Source organism: Apteryx mantelli, chromosome 2 (assembly GCF_036417845.1).
Source record: "Apteryx mantelli isolate bAptMan1 chromosome 2, bAptMan1.hap1, whole genome shotgun sequence".
In the NCBI taxonomy this organism is placed as follows: domain Eukaryota; kingdom Metazoa; phylum Chordata; class Aves; order Apterygiformes; family Apterygidae; genus Apteryx; species Apteryx mantelli.
This window is the reverse complement of record NC_089979.1, coordinates 77364309-77380709: the sequence shown is the minus strand read 5'-3', so window position 1 is coordinate 77380709 and position 16401 is coordinate 77364309. Positions and strand designations below refer to the sequence as shown.

The 16401-nt window shown below is 39.7% G+C and overlaps 1 protein-coding gene across 5 annotated transcripts in view; it reads right to left on the bottom strand.

The window, feature by feature from the left end:
• The window catches only part of SLC66A2 (solute carrier family 66 member 2), a 73856-nt gene that overhangs the window by 40651 nt on the left and 16804 nt on the right, over positions 1-16401 (bottom strand). For 3 of the 5 annotated variants that reach the window (XM_013940899.2, XM_067290937.1, XM_067290940.1), the window contains 2 exons: positions 12581-12714; positions 8157-8210 (listed from right to left, as the gene is read on the bottom strand). In XM_013940899.2, the coding sequence (XP_013796353.1) occupies positions 8157-8210; positions 12581-12714 (188 nt within the window). The remainder of the gene's footprint in view (positions 1-8156; positions 8211-12580; positions 12715-16401) is intronic. The other 2 variants (XM_067290938.1, XM_067290939.1) reach the window with 2 other exon arrangements.

The following is a 16401-nucleotide window of genomic DNA, read 5'->3' as shown; positions in this document are numbered from 1 at the left end:
ACAAGAAAGACACTGACATACTAAAGTGAGCCCAGAAGAGGGCCACCAAGATGATTTAGGGGGCTGGAGCACAGCGCATACATGAAAGCGTTGAGAACTGGGTGCGCTTAGCCTCTAGCACAGAAGGCTGAGGCTTCCTGCTGCTTACAACTATCTAACAGGAGAGCACAGAGAAGATGGAGCCAGGCTCTTCTGGAAGGTGCATGGTGACAGGACAGGAGTGGACATGAGCTGAAACAAGGGAAATTTCAATTAGATAGAAGGAAAACTTTATCACTATGAGGGTGGTCAGACACTGGGCACAGGTGCCCAGAGGGTTGTGGAGTCTCCATCTTTGGAGATATTCAAAACTTGCCTGGACAAGGCCCTGAGCAACCTCATCTAACTGGACCTGCTTCCAGCAGGGAGCTGGAGGACCCCAGAGACCCCTTCCAACCTAAACGATTCTGCGATCCTGTTTAAAGGACAAATCTGAACATTATGATCGAGACATGACCAAGCATGCAAAGGCACGTGTTGCGTTCAGGAAGCAGGCAACTGGAAAAGCTTCTCACATCTCTGTACCAAACTGAAGTAACAGCTTTGCTACACACATTCCCTAATCTCTAGGATGGATACACAGATTGTATTTGAACGTTTAGATGTTCCCTCTCTGAGGTTATCACTGTAACTAATTATTCTGGTCCCCACCACAAAGGAAGAGGTTTTCCCAAACCTCTATTTACCCACTATTTCTACAGTTATCAACCACAGTCCTGAAAGCAGGATCAGCTTCTTCTCAGTTCCTCTCAGGTTCCAGTTCAGTGGCTCAGCAGACAGGATTTTGAAACCCATGAGCACCCTCATGTGGCTAGATGTTGCTATGAGCATTTCTCCTCCTGCATGTTAAAATACATGCAGCACAAGCAAAATAGGCACTTCACTCACATATTTAATCCCCCACCACACCACCAATTCGAAGTTGTACTTGTGCCAGAAAAAATATTTCTGCCACAACACAGTTCTTTTGATAAAGCCTGTTTAAGTCATCTTCCTTTCTGCAAGACTACACCTGCATGTCAAACTCCACAAGTATTGCCAAAGAGATAGAAAGAGGCACAGGTAGTCAGAGCAGATAAGATCCCCATGCAGCACAGTCCAAAAACACAGTGCAGGACGACCTTCTCTCTTATGATGCTGCCATTCCAAGCGGGAGATCCACCTTTACCATCTCTCTCCCTTCTCCCAGAGTTAATGGCCAATTTTCCCTCAGTTTAAGATAAAACTCTAACTTCCTGGAAGCACATACGGATTTTTTTTCATTTTTTTTTCCAGAGGCTGAGAACAACCCCCCACCCCCTTCCCAACTCCCCTGACCACTGCAGTGTGTGCTTCACGCTGCGCTGCGTGGCAAAGGAAAGACCTCCCCACTGTTCCAGCCTGACCTACTCTACTCTCAGCCCATGTGACTTGCATCCACACTCTGCCTCCCCCCTTCCCAGTCCAACCACCTTTCCTCCAGCTCCTTCTCCTTGTAGGGGGTAGGCTTTCAGAATGGGCACTTCACATGCTACATACAGCCTGGATTTTTTTTTTTTTTAAACAGTATGAACACAAGCACTGTAAGCTATGATAAAAGTAAATAGTGTGGCCTACTTCCAATTTCACGTTGAAGACATTCAAAAGTAGGTAGCAAGACTGGCGCAAAAGGAAGGGTTGGAAGGCTCATAACTCAAGTCTGAACATATTGCTCTGTCACCAAATAATGTCTTGCTGAAACAATTCTGATACAGTAGAAAATTTACAGGTCTCCAGCTGTCTGTTTTCCTTACTACCTGTAAGCTGCAGACATAAAAAGCACTAAATAATAATTTTAAGATATGCAAGCCAAAAATATAGCACCATCCACAGAGCTACCTGCCTTGGTTAACACATGTAAGACCTCTTTCTCAACTCCCTGTTTAAGAAATGGAAAGGATGTATGCTATTTGATTGCCACCAATGGTACAAGCCAGAGGAATGAACATGTGAGATATAAAACATTACAAAGCTAATGCTGCTGGCCCCTGATTCCTGCAGAGGTATTCTTTATTGGCTAATATAGCCAATATATATCCCACTCTGAAATGGGGAAGGGAGGAAAAGGAGATACTGACTGTATTAACAAATTGCATGTGGTGGTTATATTATAAAACATCTTCAAAATTGTATTTACAATCATACAATAACTTGGACTGGAAGAGATCTCTGGAGCATATCTAGCATAGTCTCCTGCTCAAAGCTAAGCTCAGTTAAAATTTAAATACTGAGAACATTTCCCTTTACCAAGGAAGTGGTACTTTGGACTTTCCAGATCAAGAGTGGGTAGATTTTTAAACTATGATGATGAACCAGTTTGACTACAAGTTATTGAGTGCATTACAATAACAAATAAGCAAAATGTTATTGCCTACATTATGCATGAGATAAGAATGACCCCTTCAGCCTTTGGAGGTTTCAGTTTAAGAACCAAAAGACACAGTGTGGGTGGGCAACTCCAGTATTTCAAGCCCTTTGAAAAGCTTTTCATAATGCCCCTTCCAATACAGCCATCAAAACCCAGGGACACCACACACACTTATCACTGAATGTAAGATATCTCATTTGATATATCAAATGGCCTGATGGAACCTGCGTGGGTAAAACCAAACAACCACTATACACCACTTCCCACACACAAAATCAATAAAGGAAAGAAAAGTTTCCCTCAAGAGAACATTTTTCATTGACAAACACTCCATCACTGATCTCTCAGTTCAAGCCTCAAGGAAGAGATGTTTTTTCTATGAAGTTGTCAAAACACAAACCTAGAAACTAAAATTTACAATTAATGCTTACCAAAAATCTTTGACACTCTAGCATTATTGGTTTTATTGCATGTTAAAAACATTCCTCTAAATGCAACTCACCCATCCACATTCTGTGGAGGGCAATTATCTGATTCTCTGTCCCACAGAGGACAAGGATCTGACAGGTAGCAACTATTCTTTTACCTAGCTGGTCGAACTGATAAGCCATAAACAAGTTAAATTTGGAAAATTCAAGGAAATGGTAAATTGCCAGAGTGGATCACTGAGATCAGAACAGCTACAGAGAGGTCTCAAGAATCATAAATGAGTATCTGGGTTCCCCTCCTCCCCCTTCTAAAAAGAAAAAGTCTCTCTGGAATACCAGTTTTAAGTACCAAAGATAAACTTATTTTTCCTTTTATAACTTGTATAATACTAGATTTACCTGCAAAAAGGTTTACCCTCCTACTGAATAGTTTCCAGGAGTTTTCAACAGGATAGAAAAGGTGAAAGTAAAAACTTCTCATTCAGTACTCATCAGGCCGAAGAGCTGAAGAAAGGATTATACTAAAAGCAGCTTTAAAGCTTGAAACAGAGTATCTATTGAAAAAAATAACATGGACCCAGAAAACAGACTGACTAAAATCCATTTGCTCAACAGGTTTTTGGGTTTTTTTTTGGGGGGGGGGGGGGAAGTATTTTGGTATTAATTTTGCTATGGTTCAAGGAACGCAAGTTACCCATGAAAATAAAAGAACATTCTTTTGTAATGAAACTATTCCCTTTCTTTGTCTGGATGTGTTCAGTATGCAAAGAATTTGTAAAGTTCCTTTAAAAATTTTTTTTCAACAGCATTCTATTTGGACTGAATTATTTTGAACTGCCTGAATAGTAACTTAGACTTCCAGCGTAAGAACCAAACCTGAGTAAGCAAACTGTTTTTCCAGACTTCTGTTTGTTTCATCTGCAACATCAACTAAGAAGTGACCCAAATTACACGTAAACAGCCAAAGATTCTACAGTCTTCAATACAAGGTTTTACTTATAACAAGCTCAAAATTGTCCCTCATCCTTAGAACTTCCATTTCTTACTTTCTTTTGCTTTGAAGCATCTTCTGAAAAAGATCAAATATTGATGCAGAGAAAGAAGAGGGAAATAACTATTCCCATCATACACAAAACTACAACCAAAGTGCTGACAGGACTGGGTGCCATTTCCTCAGCCAAAATAGACCCAAATACTTCAATACCTAGAACTCCATTAAAAAAGCATCTTGTCAACATTTTAGTCCCATACAGAGACACTGTTATAACCCTCTCTCCTTGATCCCCTCCCCAAAAGACAATAAAAACACTTGAAAATGATTCTAACAAGGGAACGTATAATCCTTGGGAGAAGGGTATTTAAATCCCTTCTTGCCACATGCACTTATGCACAGAAGAGGTTGGAGCAGCTGCAAGCCAGCAGCAATTGCTTTTCTGTTATGTATTTAACTGCACAGCAGTTGTACAGGGAAAAATGTCATGAGAAATCATGGTATAAAAGGCATACTTTCAGTGAAACCAAAGCACCACCCGCATAGTTAGCTAACGGAAACGGTGGCCCTGCTCTGTCTTCAGCTCGAATCAGAAGGGTGAGGCCTAGACAGGCAAGTATTTTGTGCACTTGCTATTTACAGAGCACCCACAGATGAACATAACACTCTCCTGCACGTTTGCAGGCAGGAGGCCCCTGTTGCACTCAGGCAAATCAAACACTGAACAGAGGGAGCCAGAGAGATAATTAAATAAAGTTTATGTCCTTCATGGCACATATAGTGCATTGGTGCTGTTGTTGAGTACGCCAACCCTTATTTTATCATCAGCCTACTGATCCCATGAGTGAAGTTAAGGATATAGACAAAAGAGGAGCTGAAAATGTAATTTATTTACTCAGCTGTCAGACTGCCAGTGGAATCATGTAGCAGATTTCTGTACCTGCTTAATTCACATTACTATTTTCTCTTCATTATTATGCAGCTATTAACTCTGCGAAGTTACCTGCACAGACTTTTCTTGCATTGCCACCTAAGCAAACAAGTAGTTTTAAATACTATTGCAACAGGTAGATGGTGAACCCGCTTTTTTATTAAAATATTTTATTATTGCTGTTTCAAAACATGCTGCTACTTGGACAACTTTCTGTCTGGGTCAAAAGCAAGCAGAGTTCAGGGTTCAGTAGCACAGCAAGTTTTAAAACCAACTTCAGAGGCAAAAGGAAAACCCTTGTGATTTCTACCAGAAGTGTTCTTCAACATGTTTAAATAATTACTTGGAAAATTGAACAAATCGTATTCACTTTGGAACACAGCTGCCAGACAAATGAGACCATTCAAAACAGCTTCAAAGATCCAGTATTTTTGAACTGGTGTCTTGAGTTTTGCTGCTTCTGTTCCAGCAATCTCCAGCTCTCACAGGGCTCAAAACACATGCAGGAACTTGTATCTCAGTATGAGAGATTAAGGCAATTGTCCACACTTATTCCAGAGCATGTCAGCAAGAAAAGAGAAAAAAACACCACTCATCCTCAGTGGTAGCTGTCAAACACTAAGATGCATTAGGTAAAACTAGATATTTGCTTTAAAAAACAAAGGTAATAAAGCAACATTCCTCCAGAACTGGTGCTACTTAATCCTTCTTAGTTCTTCCTTTGCCTAGAAAAAGAAAATAATAATTTTATTTCTGCATGAAAACAGAAAGTCTTACACTCTTGGGCCCACCATACTGTAAATCATCCTTGTTTTACTCGGGTCAGTGGAACCGCAGCAGACTCTCCCCCCATCCTCACTCCCTCAGCACTGACTGCTAGAAAGCCAGTTTTCAGAGTCATGTGCCAGATAAAAGTTTGACAGATAACATGTGGAACAACAGTGGCATTAAGCGGTTTGCTGGATTACTGACAAAAACAAGTACCTAAAAGCAATCTGAAGGAGCAGAGCAAGAGCTCAATTCCTATTCAAAAAAGAGGCATCAAACAAGTGCCTCAGCATTTATCTATCAAATTCACCCGAAACTTATTGGTAGAGCACTATGTTTTCAGATTAATGGTTTAACTGTTCTACAACAAAATAGTTTCCATGGACAGCCGATCTTCAGTTACAAACAATATACAGTACATTTACCATGTAACTGGAAGGAAAAACAAAGCAATATAAAGACCTCCAAAGCCTAGAAACACCAAAGAACATTTTTACATTACTGAAATAAGTAGGGTAAAGGAAGAAGCCAATTTCTAATTCCTTGTGGAAAAAAAAAGTTCCATCAAAACTCATTAAAAGACATGGGAATGCACTGCCCCCATATGAAAGATGGCAGACACTCCCCTTACCCAAACTCAGAGAGCTTCCCAGAGCTGTAGGAAAACATAGCACTGAGGGACATAACTCATTTAAACTCTCCATAAATCAAAGTATGACTTATGCTGTGCTGTAAAGCACTGCTTTTCCCACTCCTCTAACCACAAGAATATACTTGTGCATGCACATTATACACAAACACCTCAAAACATTTCTAATGCATTCACACCAGTAAGGATTACCCGATTTCAAGAGAGAACAGACCTGCCAACTCCAATCATTAAACCTCTGAGCACTAGCATAAGACTGCCCTTTTCCTTTGGAATAATGATTTGATTCATCCCATTTCACTAAGCAATTTCAGAATGAACTTCAAGCACCATTTATTAAAGAAATGTTTCAGACTTGCATCAGTTAGTCTAAGAGGTATGGCTTTTTTCAACAAATCTCAACTTTTTAAGCACTCAAACTAGCAAACAATTTTCTTTTAATGAAGAAAAACACTATCAAGAATGCATAAAACATCACATAAAACTAAACAGAAATGAGTAGTTTAAACGACTTGAAGCATTTTGAAATAATCCACTCCACCATAACCAAGAACACAGATAGCCACTTTCAGCTCTGACACTATAAATAAAAGCATTGCTGAATACTACTAACGGCAGCAGGGATGTAGACACATCAAAGGTAGGATTGTTTAAAGTTTACATTCTATCAGTTAGTGTGGCAAGCCAGTGAGAATGGCTACAAACAAGATGAAAAGACAAACAGCAAAATAAAATAGTTTAATGTCAAGTCCATAAAAAATGTTTTGAAAACAAAAGGAAAAAGTGCTTTGCAAAATACTGATATCAAACCAACACACTGTAAATATCCCAAAGTGTGTATTTTGCCCCTAATTCAGAAAGATCCAGAAGATGAATCATTAAAAGACAGTCTGGGTAACCTTAACAGGACTGGTCTGATGGCTTCAAGAAAGCACTCAGGTTAATACTACTCTGTGTTTCTCAGAGTTAGCACCAGTTTAATTGACTGCATTTGTTAACAAATATAAAAGCAGACATTCTCCTTTTGAACTAGGAGCAGTTTAGTTTACCCTGTATTTCTTTGACTGACCCCTTACTAGTTTGAGAATTTCAACAGAGCATTCTGAAACCAAAATAACCAGTATCGATGTGAGACTGTGCATCATTTCAATTCAAATCAGTCTAAAAGCTGACCTGGGTCAAACTGGGACAATTTCTGTGTCTGTAGTTGGTGTTACTTCCCTAATGTGATACCATAAATTCCTCAAAAAAAATTCTATGACCTGATAGAAACCGTCTTTCCCAGCTAATTGAGAGTTAAAAATAATGCAAAGCTAGATTGCACCTAATACTTCCTCCTCCTCTTTGGCAAATTAACATAGATTCCAAATCTGAAATTTAAGATGATTGGAGGCTCTCACTGTAAAGTGTTACTAACCTCCAAATAACAATTTTGAGGCTGCTCTAATGGAAGAGAGGAACAAGACAGAAAAATTCACAAAGATGTAGGCATTTTGCTGAACATCAAGGGGTGTGGGAAATTTCTTATCTAGCATTCTGAACAATGGCTGAAAGATACTCTTGTATTTTTCATGGTTTCCTCTAGAGTCAGAGCTGGAAGAGGAGGAATACAGGCCAGAAGAGATGGATCCCAGTATCAGATAATATTTTACTTCTCTAGCTTGGGGAAGAAAAAAGAGAGAAAGATGCCACTGAGACAAACAATGGAGTGAATTCAACTATTTTGGACAAAAAATGGTTTCTGAAATAGCTAAAAGCATCTTTTCCTCTAAGAGAATTAAAAATGGGGAGGGGAAAATTAAAACCATGCACCAGATTTTAGTATGTCAAAAAAAGGTAGTGCAAACATTCGCTGTAGAAATGATCATGCAATCATTTCTGACAATGGTTACAAAAAGTAGCAAAGCATGAAATATATAGCTGAAATGACAACTTCATGCATAGTGGGTTTGTATGGTACGTACCCGAATAAGATCTCTTGGGAGGTGCTTTGATTTCTTCATCCTTACTATCTGCAGCTACACAAAAAAAAGAAGTTGAGAACAAAAAGGAAGGGAAGACAAAATAGACTTGTATGATTTAATGTAATAGTGGGTCTTTTAGTGCAAGTTTAGTCAGTTAGTGTATTTTGCTAATAAAAAAGTAAAAGCCAAAACAAAACATGCCAGAAATTTTAGTTTCCATGCTTTCTACAAGGCTCCCACCCCAAGAAGTTAAGAAAGGGTTGAGGAGTAGGAGGTCCCAGAACAGTCTAAATGTACAACCCAATAGCAGTTTATCTAGTGGGAGAAAATAAAGACTTAAAAGCAGTGGAACATGTAGCCCTTTTCAAGTCAGTTTAACTCTTATTGTACGTACTTTATCATCATCAGTGAAAACTCAAGTTGTTACTTCAGCAACACTGAAAAAACTTTCAAGAGAGAAATACGCAGGTATATTCAGGTAAGATAATATAATGCTTTTCCTGTGGAAAATGTTGTTCTATAATAATTTCAAAAGGCCTCAGCTTAAGCCAATTGTATTAAAAGGGACAAACAGAGCAGACCATATCTGCAGTCATTCCATATGCTAAAACATTTCCCTCCAGTCTTCCTCTGCAAGTTGAAAACCATGTATTACACAACAGTGTTTTCCAGCTCAAAACCATAGCTCTTCCAAGAGATCAGCATGCTATAATAAGATACAAGTTAAACAACAGGTTAAGTCAACAATCAGCTGGAAGGAAGACAAAACTGGATGAAAGATCAGGAAATCATCTTGATTTAACAACAGTAGAGTCCACTCCCTACTTGAGGAATCTAGGCTGTACCATATTATGCCTTTTCTAGAAAAAGCTGACCACTGGTTTTTAGGATAGTTCATACAACCAGGGTGCTTGACGTCTGTCACCATGCCTTGAGCATAACTGAAATTGAACCTTTGCTGGAGAGCAGGGGAGATTTATTTGGGGGAATGAAGGGAAGACCCCTCACAGAGGGTCTCCCCAAGTATATGAGAGACTGTCCTGGGCTGCCAACATTTTCAAGGACGACCACTTGTTTTCAGTTGTGACCAGCTGTATATTTGTGAGCGCCTATCTTTGGCCTCCTGAAAAGGCCCCGAATCTTGAATTAAGATGTGAGGCATGCAGAAATTCAGATTTGTTTTTCAAGATTTGGCACTCTAGCATAGTAACACCATCCTGTCTCAGAAATAATACACTGCTTTGAACAAAGACAACTATAACAAAAGAAAATACCACTGAACTTTGAGCTTTTCTGTACTGAGCCAACAACAAGCATACAGTTGCTGCACAGACACCAGTTTAAAAACTGGCAATGAATAAGGAGAGCTATTGTTACCACAACAATGGTGCCAGGAAATCTACAAATAAAACAGGCAAGATAAAATAAAAAAGGTGTTAAATAAAAGTAGACAAGAAATTTTTCATGCCTGTTGACTTTATCTGAGGACACCTTCACATCACCACTAGCTTTCATAATATTCCTAGGCAGGAGAGAAACTATCCTATTATTGAAGGGTTTACAAGGAAAAGTTTGGATTTTTTTTAATTCAGAACAGTTAAAAACAGGGCATACGGTCCAAGTTTTAAAAAAATAAAACAGTTGGGCATTTAAGAAGACTTACTCTCACTTCAATCAGTACATATAATTAAAGGATAAGTTCATGTAACCAGAACAAAAAGACAGAGAAGGCAGCAGCAGTACAAGAGGGGCTCTGCTACTTTTAACTTACTTGCACTTTGCAAGACTAAGGGATAGAAAAAAGAAAAAAAAATCCCCTATGGAAAACTCAGAAAAAAAAGAAAGGGGTTTTCCTAATAAGCTCTCCATAAAGAAGCTACAGGAGATAATCAAACATTACTGAAAAGTCCAGAGAGACAGAATTTTTCAAGCAATGACAGTTATTCTATAAATGAAAGTGCAAGCACTTAAATAGCTTTACGTCTATATTCTAAACTGCAAATAATATGTATTTTAACCCAGTGACCCCACAAAACAGACTTGAGAATAGAGAACAACCCTGTCAGGATTAGGAGAGACTGCTCCTTAATGCTTCAAAAATTTTAAGTAGATGCCTTCTGAACTATTATTTAAGGGACATTATCCGGGAGAATAATAAAAACAAGAAAAAACAGAATTCAAAATACACTAGTAAACATACACTAATGTCACTAGGGGGGAAAATAAAGCATCTGCTAGTGATGGAAGAAAACAGACTAAAACCAGCTTCATTTTCTAAATATTTCAGATTATTTTGCAGGAACATTCAGAGGGAGGATGGAAATGACAGAATAAAAAGATTTAAATTGAAAACCAGTCATGTGAGGAATTATAAATTATATTATAATAGAGAAATTGCACACCCAGGATTCTGCAAGTCTCCTCAAAAACACTGACTTCAAGCCTAGCTTCTCATTGCCCAGATGAGCTATGAGGAAAGAAAGAAAGTACAGAGAGATCTATCAGCTTGCCTAGGACACCATAAAATTTAAGAGATAAGATTAGGAGTAGGATTAGAAACCCAAATCTCTTCACTCCTACTGATCTTGTGCTTTAAATACAAACCTATCTTTCTACCTCACTTGAAAGAAGTGTTGTATGCATTGAAAGGTTTATTCTGAGCCATCAATTATAGCTGGCAGAGAGTCAATATCCTCAGTGTTCATGTTTTCTCCAGCCTGAAGATACTTGAAATCATACTTCATCACTCACTAAAAATCAATCACACATAAGAAGAGACTTTTCAGCTGTACTGTGCCATTCTCCAGATCTGTGGAAAGAGGCAAACCTTTGGCTGAAAACAAGTAATTAAGGTCCACAAATAGGTAAAGCTAGTCTCTCCAGATATTTAAATACATGACAAGCTGAGTGTCAAGAAAAAGGATCAAATGACGCAAGACAACCTTGAGAAGTTTCTCGTATCTGGTAAAGAAAGGACTGATCATCTTTTAGGAGGCTGCATATCTGTCAGGGAGAGTTGTTTAAAGAGGAACATGTACTAAACTGAATAGCCGCCCTTTTTGTCCAAAGGTTACCGAAGGAGCCTACAGCAGAGCATGCGTAGACCTGCACTAGGACAATTTCACTTCAGGAAAGTCAAACAGAGAAACCTTTCTGCCAGTTTCACTGAACACCAGCAGGGAGGGCAAAGGAGGCAGAAAGTATACGTGGCCCCTCCTAAATGCTTCCTGTTTTTCAACCTCTGTCAAAATCCAGCTGAAAGGAGTTTTTAAGTCATTCATCCTGCCAAACTAACAACCCTTGTGGACAAAGCAGCTTGTGATTGTAAGAGAGGGAAAAAGGTATCTGGGTGCAGTACTGGAAGTTGCAGTGCACCTCCTCTTCCACATGAAGTCACTTGCTTGAACGGTTTCACAACACACTGCACAGTCAGTAGGGATGAAAGTAGCTTCCTTAGCTATTACATAAATTACCCGACTGCACAGCCAGTATCTGCTGCCTTCTAACGATGACTGCAGATATCTGGAACTGGATCAGACCATCAGTTATTAGGAAATGAGGGAAGAAAACAGATGGAGAGAATAAATTACACATCCATATTGGCAAAACAACTGACAAAAAGCTGACAGTATTGCTTCTGTTCTTGTTGGTAATAAGCTGCAAAATAAAATGTTGTAAGTCAAAGTCAATACAGAGAAACACTAAACCTACCCCTCTCACATTTCCTTTCCGGGAAAATAAAAACCAAAGAGTTTACACAAAGCAAGAACATTTTATTAAACAAAGAATAATGCTCTGGCCCCAACTGAAATTATCAATGCCTAAAAATAAGACAAACAAAAAAACCCTCAAAACATGTGAAAATTCCTGTAAACCTCAAACTAAAAAAAAAAAAAAAATGTAAACAAAAAGATATAGCTTTGCAACTACGGTATGACAGCACCCCCTATTTTGACAGCCAATAATTTAATAAGTAGGAAATACATTCTGTGCATATGAAAGATAAATTGCTGGTAACTGCAAAATAAGATTTCGGATAATAGCATACAATCAGGGTCCATCTCCCAATTAAGAACTTGGTAGAAAGTACAGCTGAAGAAAATAACTTCTCATTCAAGGCAAGATCTTAAAAAACTCCAGGCTAGCACAATGGCATGACAGCTAGTTCTATATCCTAGAGCATGACGTGAAATATTAAGGAGAACTCTGATTTCCAGACTGAACCGAGACCCATTTAAAATAAAATTACAGCTTTAAATATTCATCTGGATGAAAGCGGTTTCAAACAAAAAGTTCAGGAAGAGCTACACTGGATCAGTAAGAAAGGAGACTGGGTTGTAATCTAGACAGAACTTCTGTCCAAAACACAATGCAATATGCTTTTAAAAAGATTTATTCTGCAGCAGCTAGCTCCTGTCACTAACCTGCGAAAGAGCGGCGTTTTATGTTTAGCTCGTTGGACACACGTACTTCAGTGCACAGTTTCAGCATCAGTAACATCGTAATGATCATGATAATGCTTTGCCACAAAAGAGGGGATTCAAAACGCCTTCCAAACCTAAAAAAAAAAAAAAAAAAAAAAAGCAAAAGAAAAATACATAACACATCTCAAAGATGACAAATGTTGTACTCAGTTATTTTCATTCTTTGATCCTATCTAAGCATCTGACAAAGGAAATCCTAAATCACCCTTATGGTAACAGGTGTGAAAGGCCAAAGAGAAAACCACCAGCTACATTTTAGACACACATACAGTAGCTCAACAGTCACAATCCCCTTGCAGGTGTCATAAGGTTCTTGGACAAAACATCCCTGCGGACAGATCCTAGAAATTCTGAAAGCAGAAGCTTAAGTCTCTGCTGCTCAGACTAACAGCAGATCTATTATTTTGAAAGAAGAGGCAGTACAAAGAGACAGCAGAATTATGCTGCATTAACGCCAGTTACACATTCTCTCCATTTATATACCCCATAGATTTTGCAAGGACTTCTGTGCAAAACTTGACTGTCATGATCAAATTTTTAAGGTAAAGGCACAAAAAAGCAGTAACATTTGCCTTAATAAAAATAATAACAGCTATTAGCTTGCTAGGTTTATAATAACTTCCTATTAAAATAAATAAATAAAGGTAAGCCTCTTGCCTTGCCTGCCTCCAGACATTTGCATTAAGAGGCTGGATCTGCAGAACACACCAACCAAGTCATCAGTTTGTGTCTTAGCTGGACCAAGGTTGGGGGAAGAAAAGAAGTATGTGATAACTAAACATACAGACTTTGTCCTCTCTTTTCTCCCAAAATGAAATTTCTGCTTGCTCACAGATGATGTTTGGCAGAGATTATTGAGCTCTCCTGCATGCAATGCAGAGAGATGACCTTGGATTGTGGCCAATCTTTGCTGAAGGGCTTGCTCTTGTGTGATTGCACCAGGTTCTGCCATAGGAAAATGAGACCTCAGTGAAGACTGGCTACTCTCCAAGCTCCTCTTCCTGCATTGCTTGTTGAAAGCTCAGTAATCCCTACCAGACACCCTCATTAAGTGAATTTAAGATAGGGGATGGAAGCTTTTCATATGCAGCCCTCACAGGATGTTAGATTTAAGATAGGAAGGCTGCAGGCACATCATTGTGAGCTTCTCCTCTTTGCTCAGGGCTGCCAGGTTTTATGCCTTGAAGATAGAGATGCTGAGGATGGGATTTGGTGAGCTGTTCCCCAGCTCCTTCAGCCAGCACCACGTGGCTCACAGGCCTTATAAATTCCCTCACAGACCAGTCATTAAGGCCATTCTCTGGGCACATCATGCTGCTGCGTGACGCACCTCAGCTACACAGGCAGGACAAACCAATCACCCAGTTCTTGAGTGTTCCTGTTTCACAACACTCTGGCAGAAGCTACTACACTATCTCCAGCTGTTTTCCCATACATTAGGATTATCTCATAAAGAGTGCCCCATACTCAAAAGGGCAAGACATGATTTCTTACGCTTGGGTTACTTTCATGGGCGAGCCCTGTGGCAGTAAAAACCAACTATGCTTGCATCGGGCTCTCACACAATATGAGTGCTAAGCAAGCACTGCATTTCCTCTACAACCGTTGCTTCAGAGAGACTTTTTTATTCTTATGAGTCACATCATAAGGGACAAGAGAAAGACTGGAAAGTCCCTGACTAGCTTCTTTGGAAATCTTTCTGTGCAGAGCAGCCAAGCAGCTCACACCAATGGATATGGCCAGGTATTTCCTGCCTAATGACACACAGCTAAGGCAAACTACAATAAGGCCTTGAACCTCCACACCACTCCCAAAGCCTTCAGTAGCTATTGGAAGAATAATAGTCACATACACCAGTTCCTCTGTCATCTACTGATTTGTGGGAGGCCACATCATTATAGGTGTTATCATAACAAGTTTGGAAGATGCTGTGGGGAAGGAAAGAACGAACTCAACTGATACATGTAATCACATGCACAAAGCGCTCTAGATGAGGTTTTTAGTGTGCTAGAAAAAAAGCAGGGGAGAAGAACAAAAGTCAGGCCTGACCAGTGCCCTGTGTCCATGAGCCCAAAGCTCATTCAGCCTGCATTGCTGACCCTGGCCAAGCTCCCTTGAACCACTGGAATTTGCTACTGTTATTTTTGTCTCTTACTCAGGGAATGAGGAAAAAAAACAGGAAAGATTTAGATAGTTAGATTTGTAGAGCAATTAAAACCGTCTACAGCAGGCTTAGGAAAATCATCTCCAATTACAAAGGCATTTGCATGTAAAAAATATAACAATGCACATAAGAGGAGCCAAGATAGTAGCACAGTAAGCCAGAAGCTATTAAGACGGTAAATCCAGCACAGGTTGCTTCAAGGTTAGTTTCTTCTTGCTGATGAAATTATTGGCCTGTTCAGTTGTGGTTGCCTCACAAAAGTATGGGTTGCAGCATAAATATCCACCCACTGCAAACACACATACACAATGCCACCTGTTGCCAAATTATAACCATTTGCCATCAGTACAGGCTTATCTCACATGAGACTGAAAGTATTACAGCAGACTCCCAGATCTTCTAGCCCTTTAACAATTAAAAAACAAAACACGCATGAGAGGTCAACTGGAAATGGGAAGATTCTTAGGGACTTCAAACAATGCAGAAAATCTGCAGATTTTTACAGACTTCCATGCACAGAAAATAAAGGTTACATGACCAAACACACTCATGTGAAATATATTTCCCCAAACACCAATCCCCAAATCAAATCTCGCACACAACACAACCCTCTAACCTAGGTCACACCTACAGGAAATCAAACAGCTGCAATGGAGACCAATGGAGAGAACAACCAGATATGGCCTACTCCACACTACCTGGACAGCAGGATTGACAGGAAACACCAGTGTTGAGGAGCACTACTGGGTTCTTGATTTAAAAATAAAGTCAGAACACTCATTTTGCTCAGGATTATGGGAACAAACACCACTCTAGGTTGCTTACTCTACTCCACACTGACATTAGGGTCTGCAAAGGGCACAACACTAACCATACTTGAGCTAGCAGCACTACAAGATGCAATCAGTGCTGGGAGAGCATGCTGTTGACATGTTTTGTTTACTCAAGATGCTTCCTCTTCCTTTCTGCCCAGCAGATGTTGAAGTACTAATAAAATTTAATGCATGTGCAAGATCATGAACACAAGAGAATTGAACATTCAAGCTAAAGCAGAGACTGACTAGGCACTGGGAAGACTACATAACTCTATCAGTACACCTCAATCCTGTCCCAGTAATCCTGTTATTCCAGTCTTGAGCCTACTCAAAATAACAAATGCAGATTATGCAAAACAAGCCCAAACTAAACCACACATGAATGGTTTGCCCATCTCCTAAAACACATCTGAAAAGATACTGATAATGCCTTAAGCTGTTGGTATGACCAAATCACCACCAATCATCCTGACCATACTGTTTCCCCTGTACATCCTCCTGGTCTCTGGCTATTTTCCTAAGCTGTCCCACCTGGGGCAGGGCCTCACTTTTGCTTTGTGCCTGTACAGTGCCTAACGTGGCACTGCCTCAGCTCACACAGGCAGCTCCCAGGCACTGTAACAGCAGAAACCACCAACCAACCAAAGTTACTACAGGTCTTACAGCCCTGGATCAACTTTTTCAGGAGATACAGTTTCCAAGCAAAACAGAAAGTATACAGGATGCTGCATACCACCAGGGTCGTGAGAGCTAGCCTGATGTAGCAGCATTAACAGCAGCCA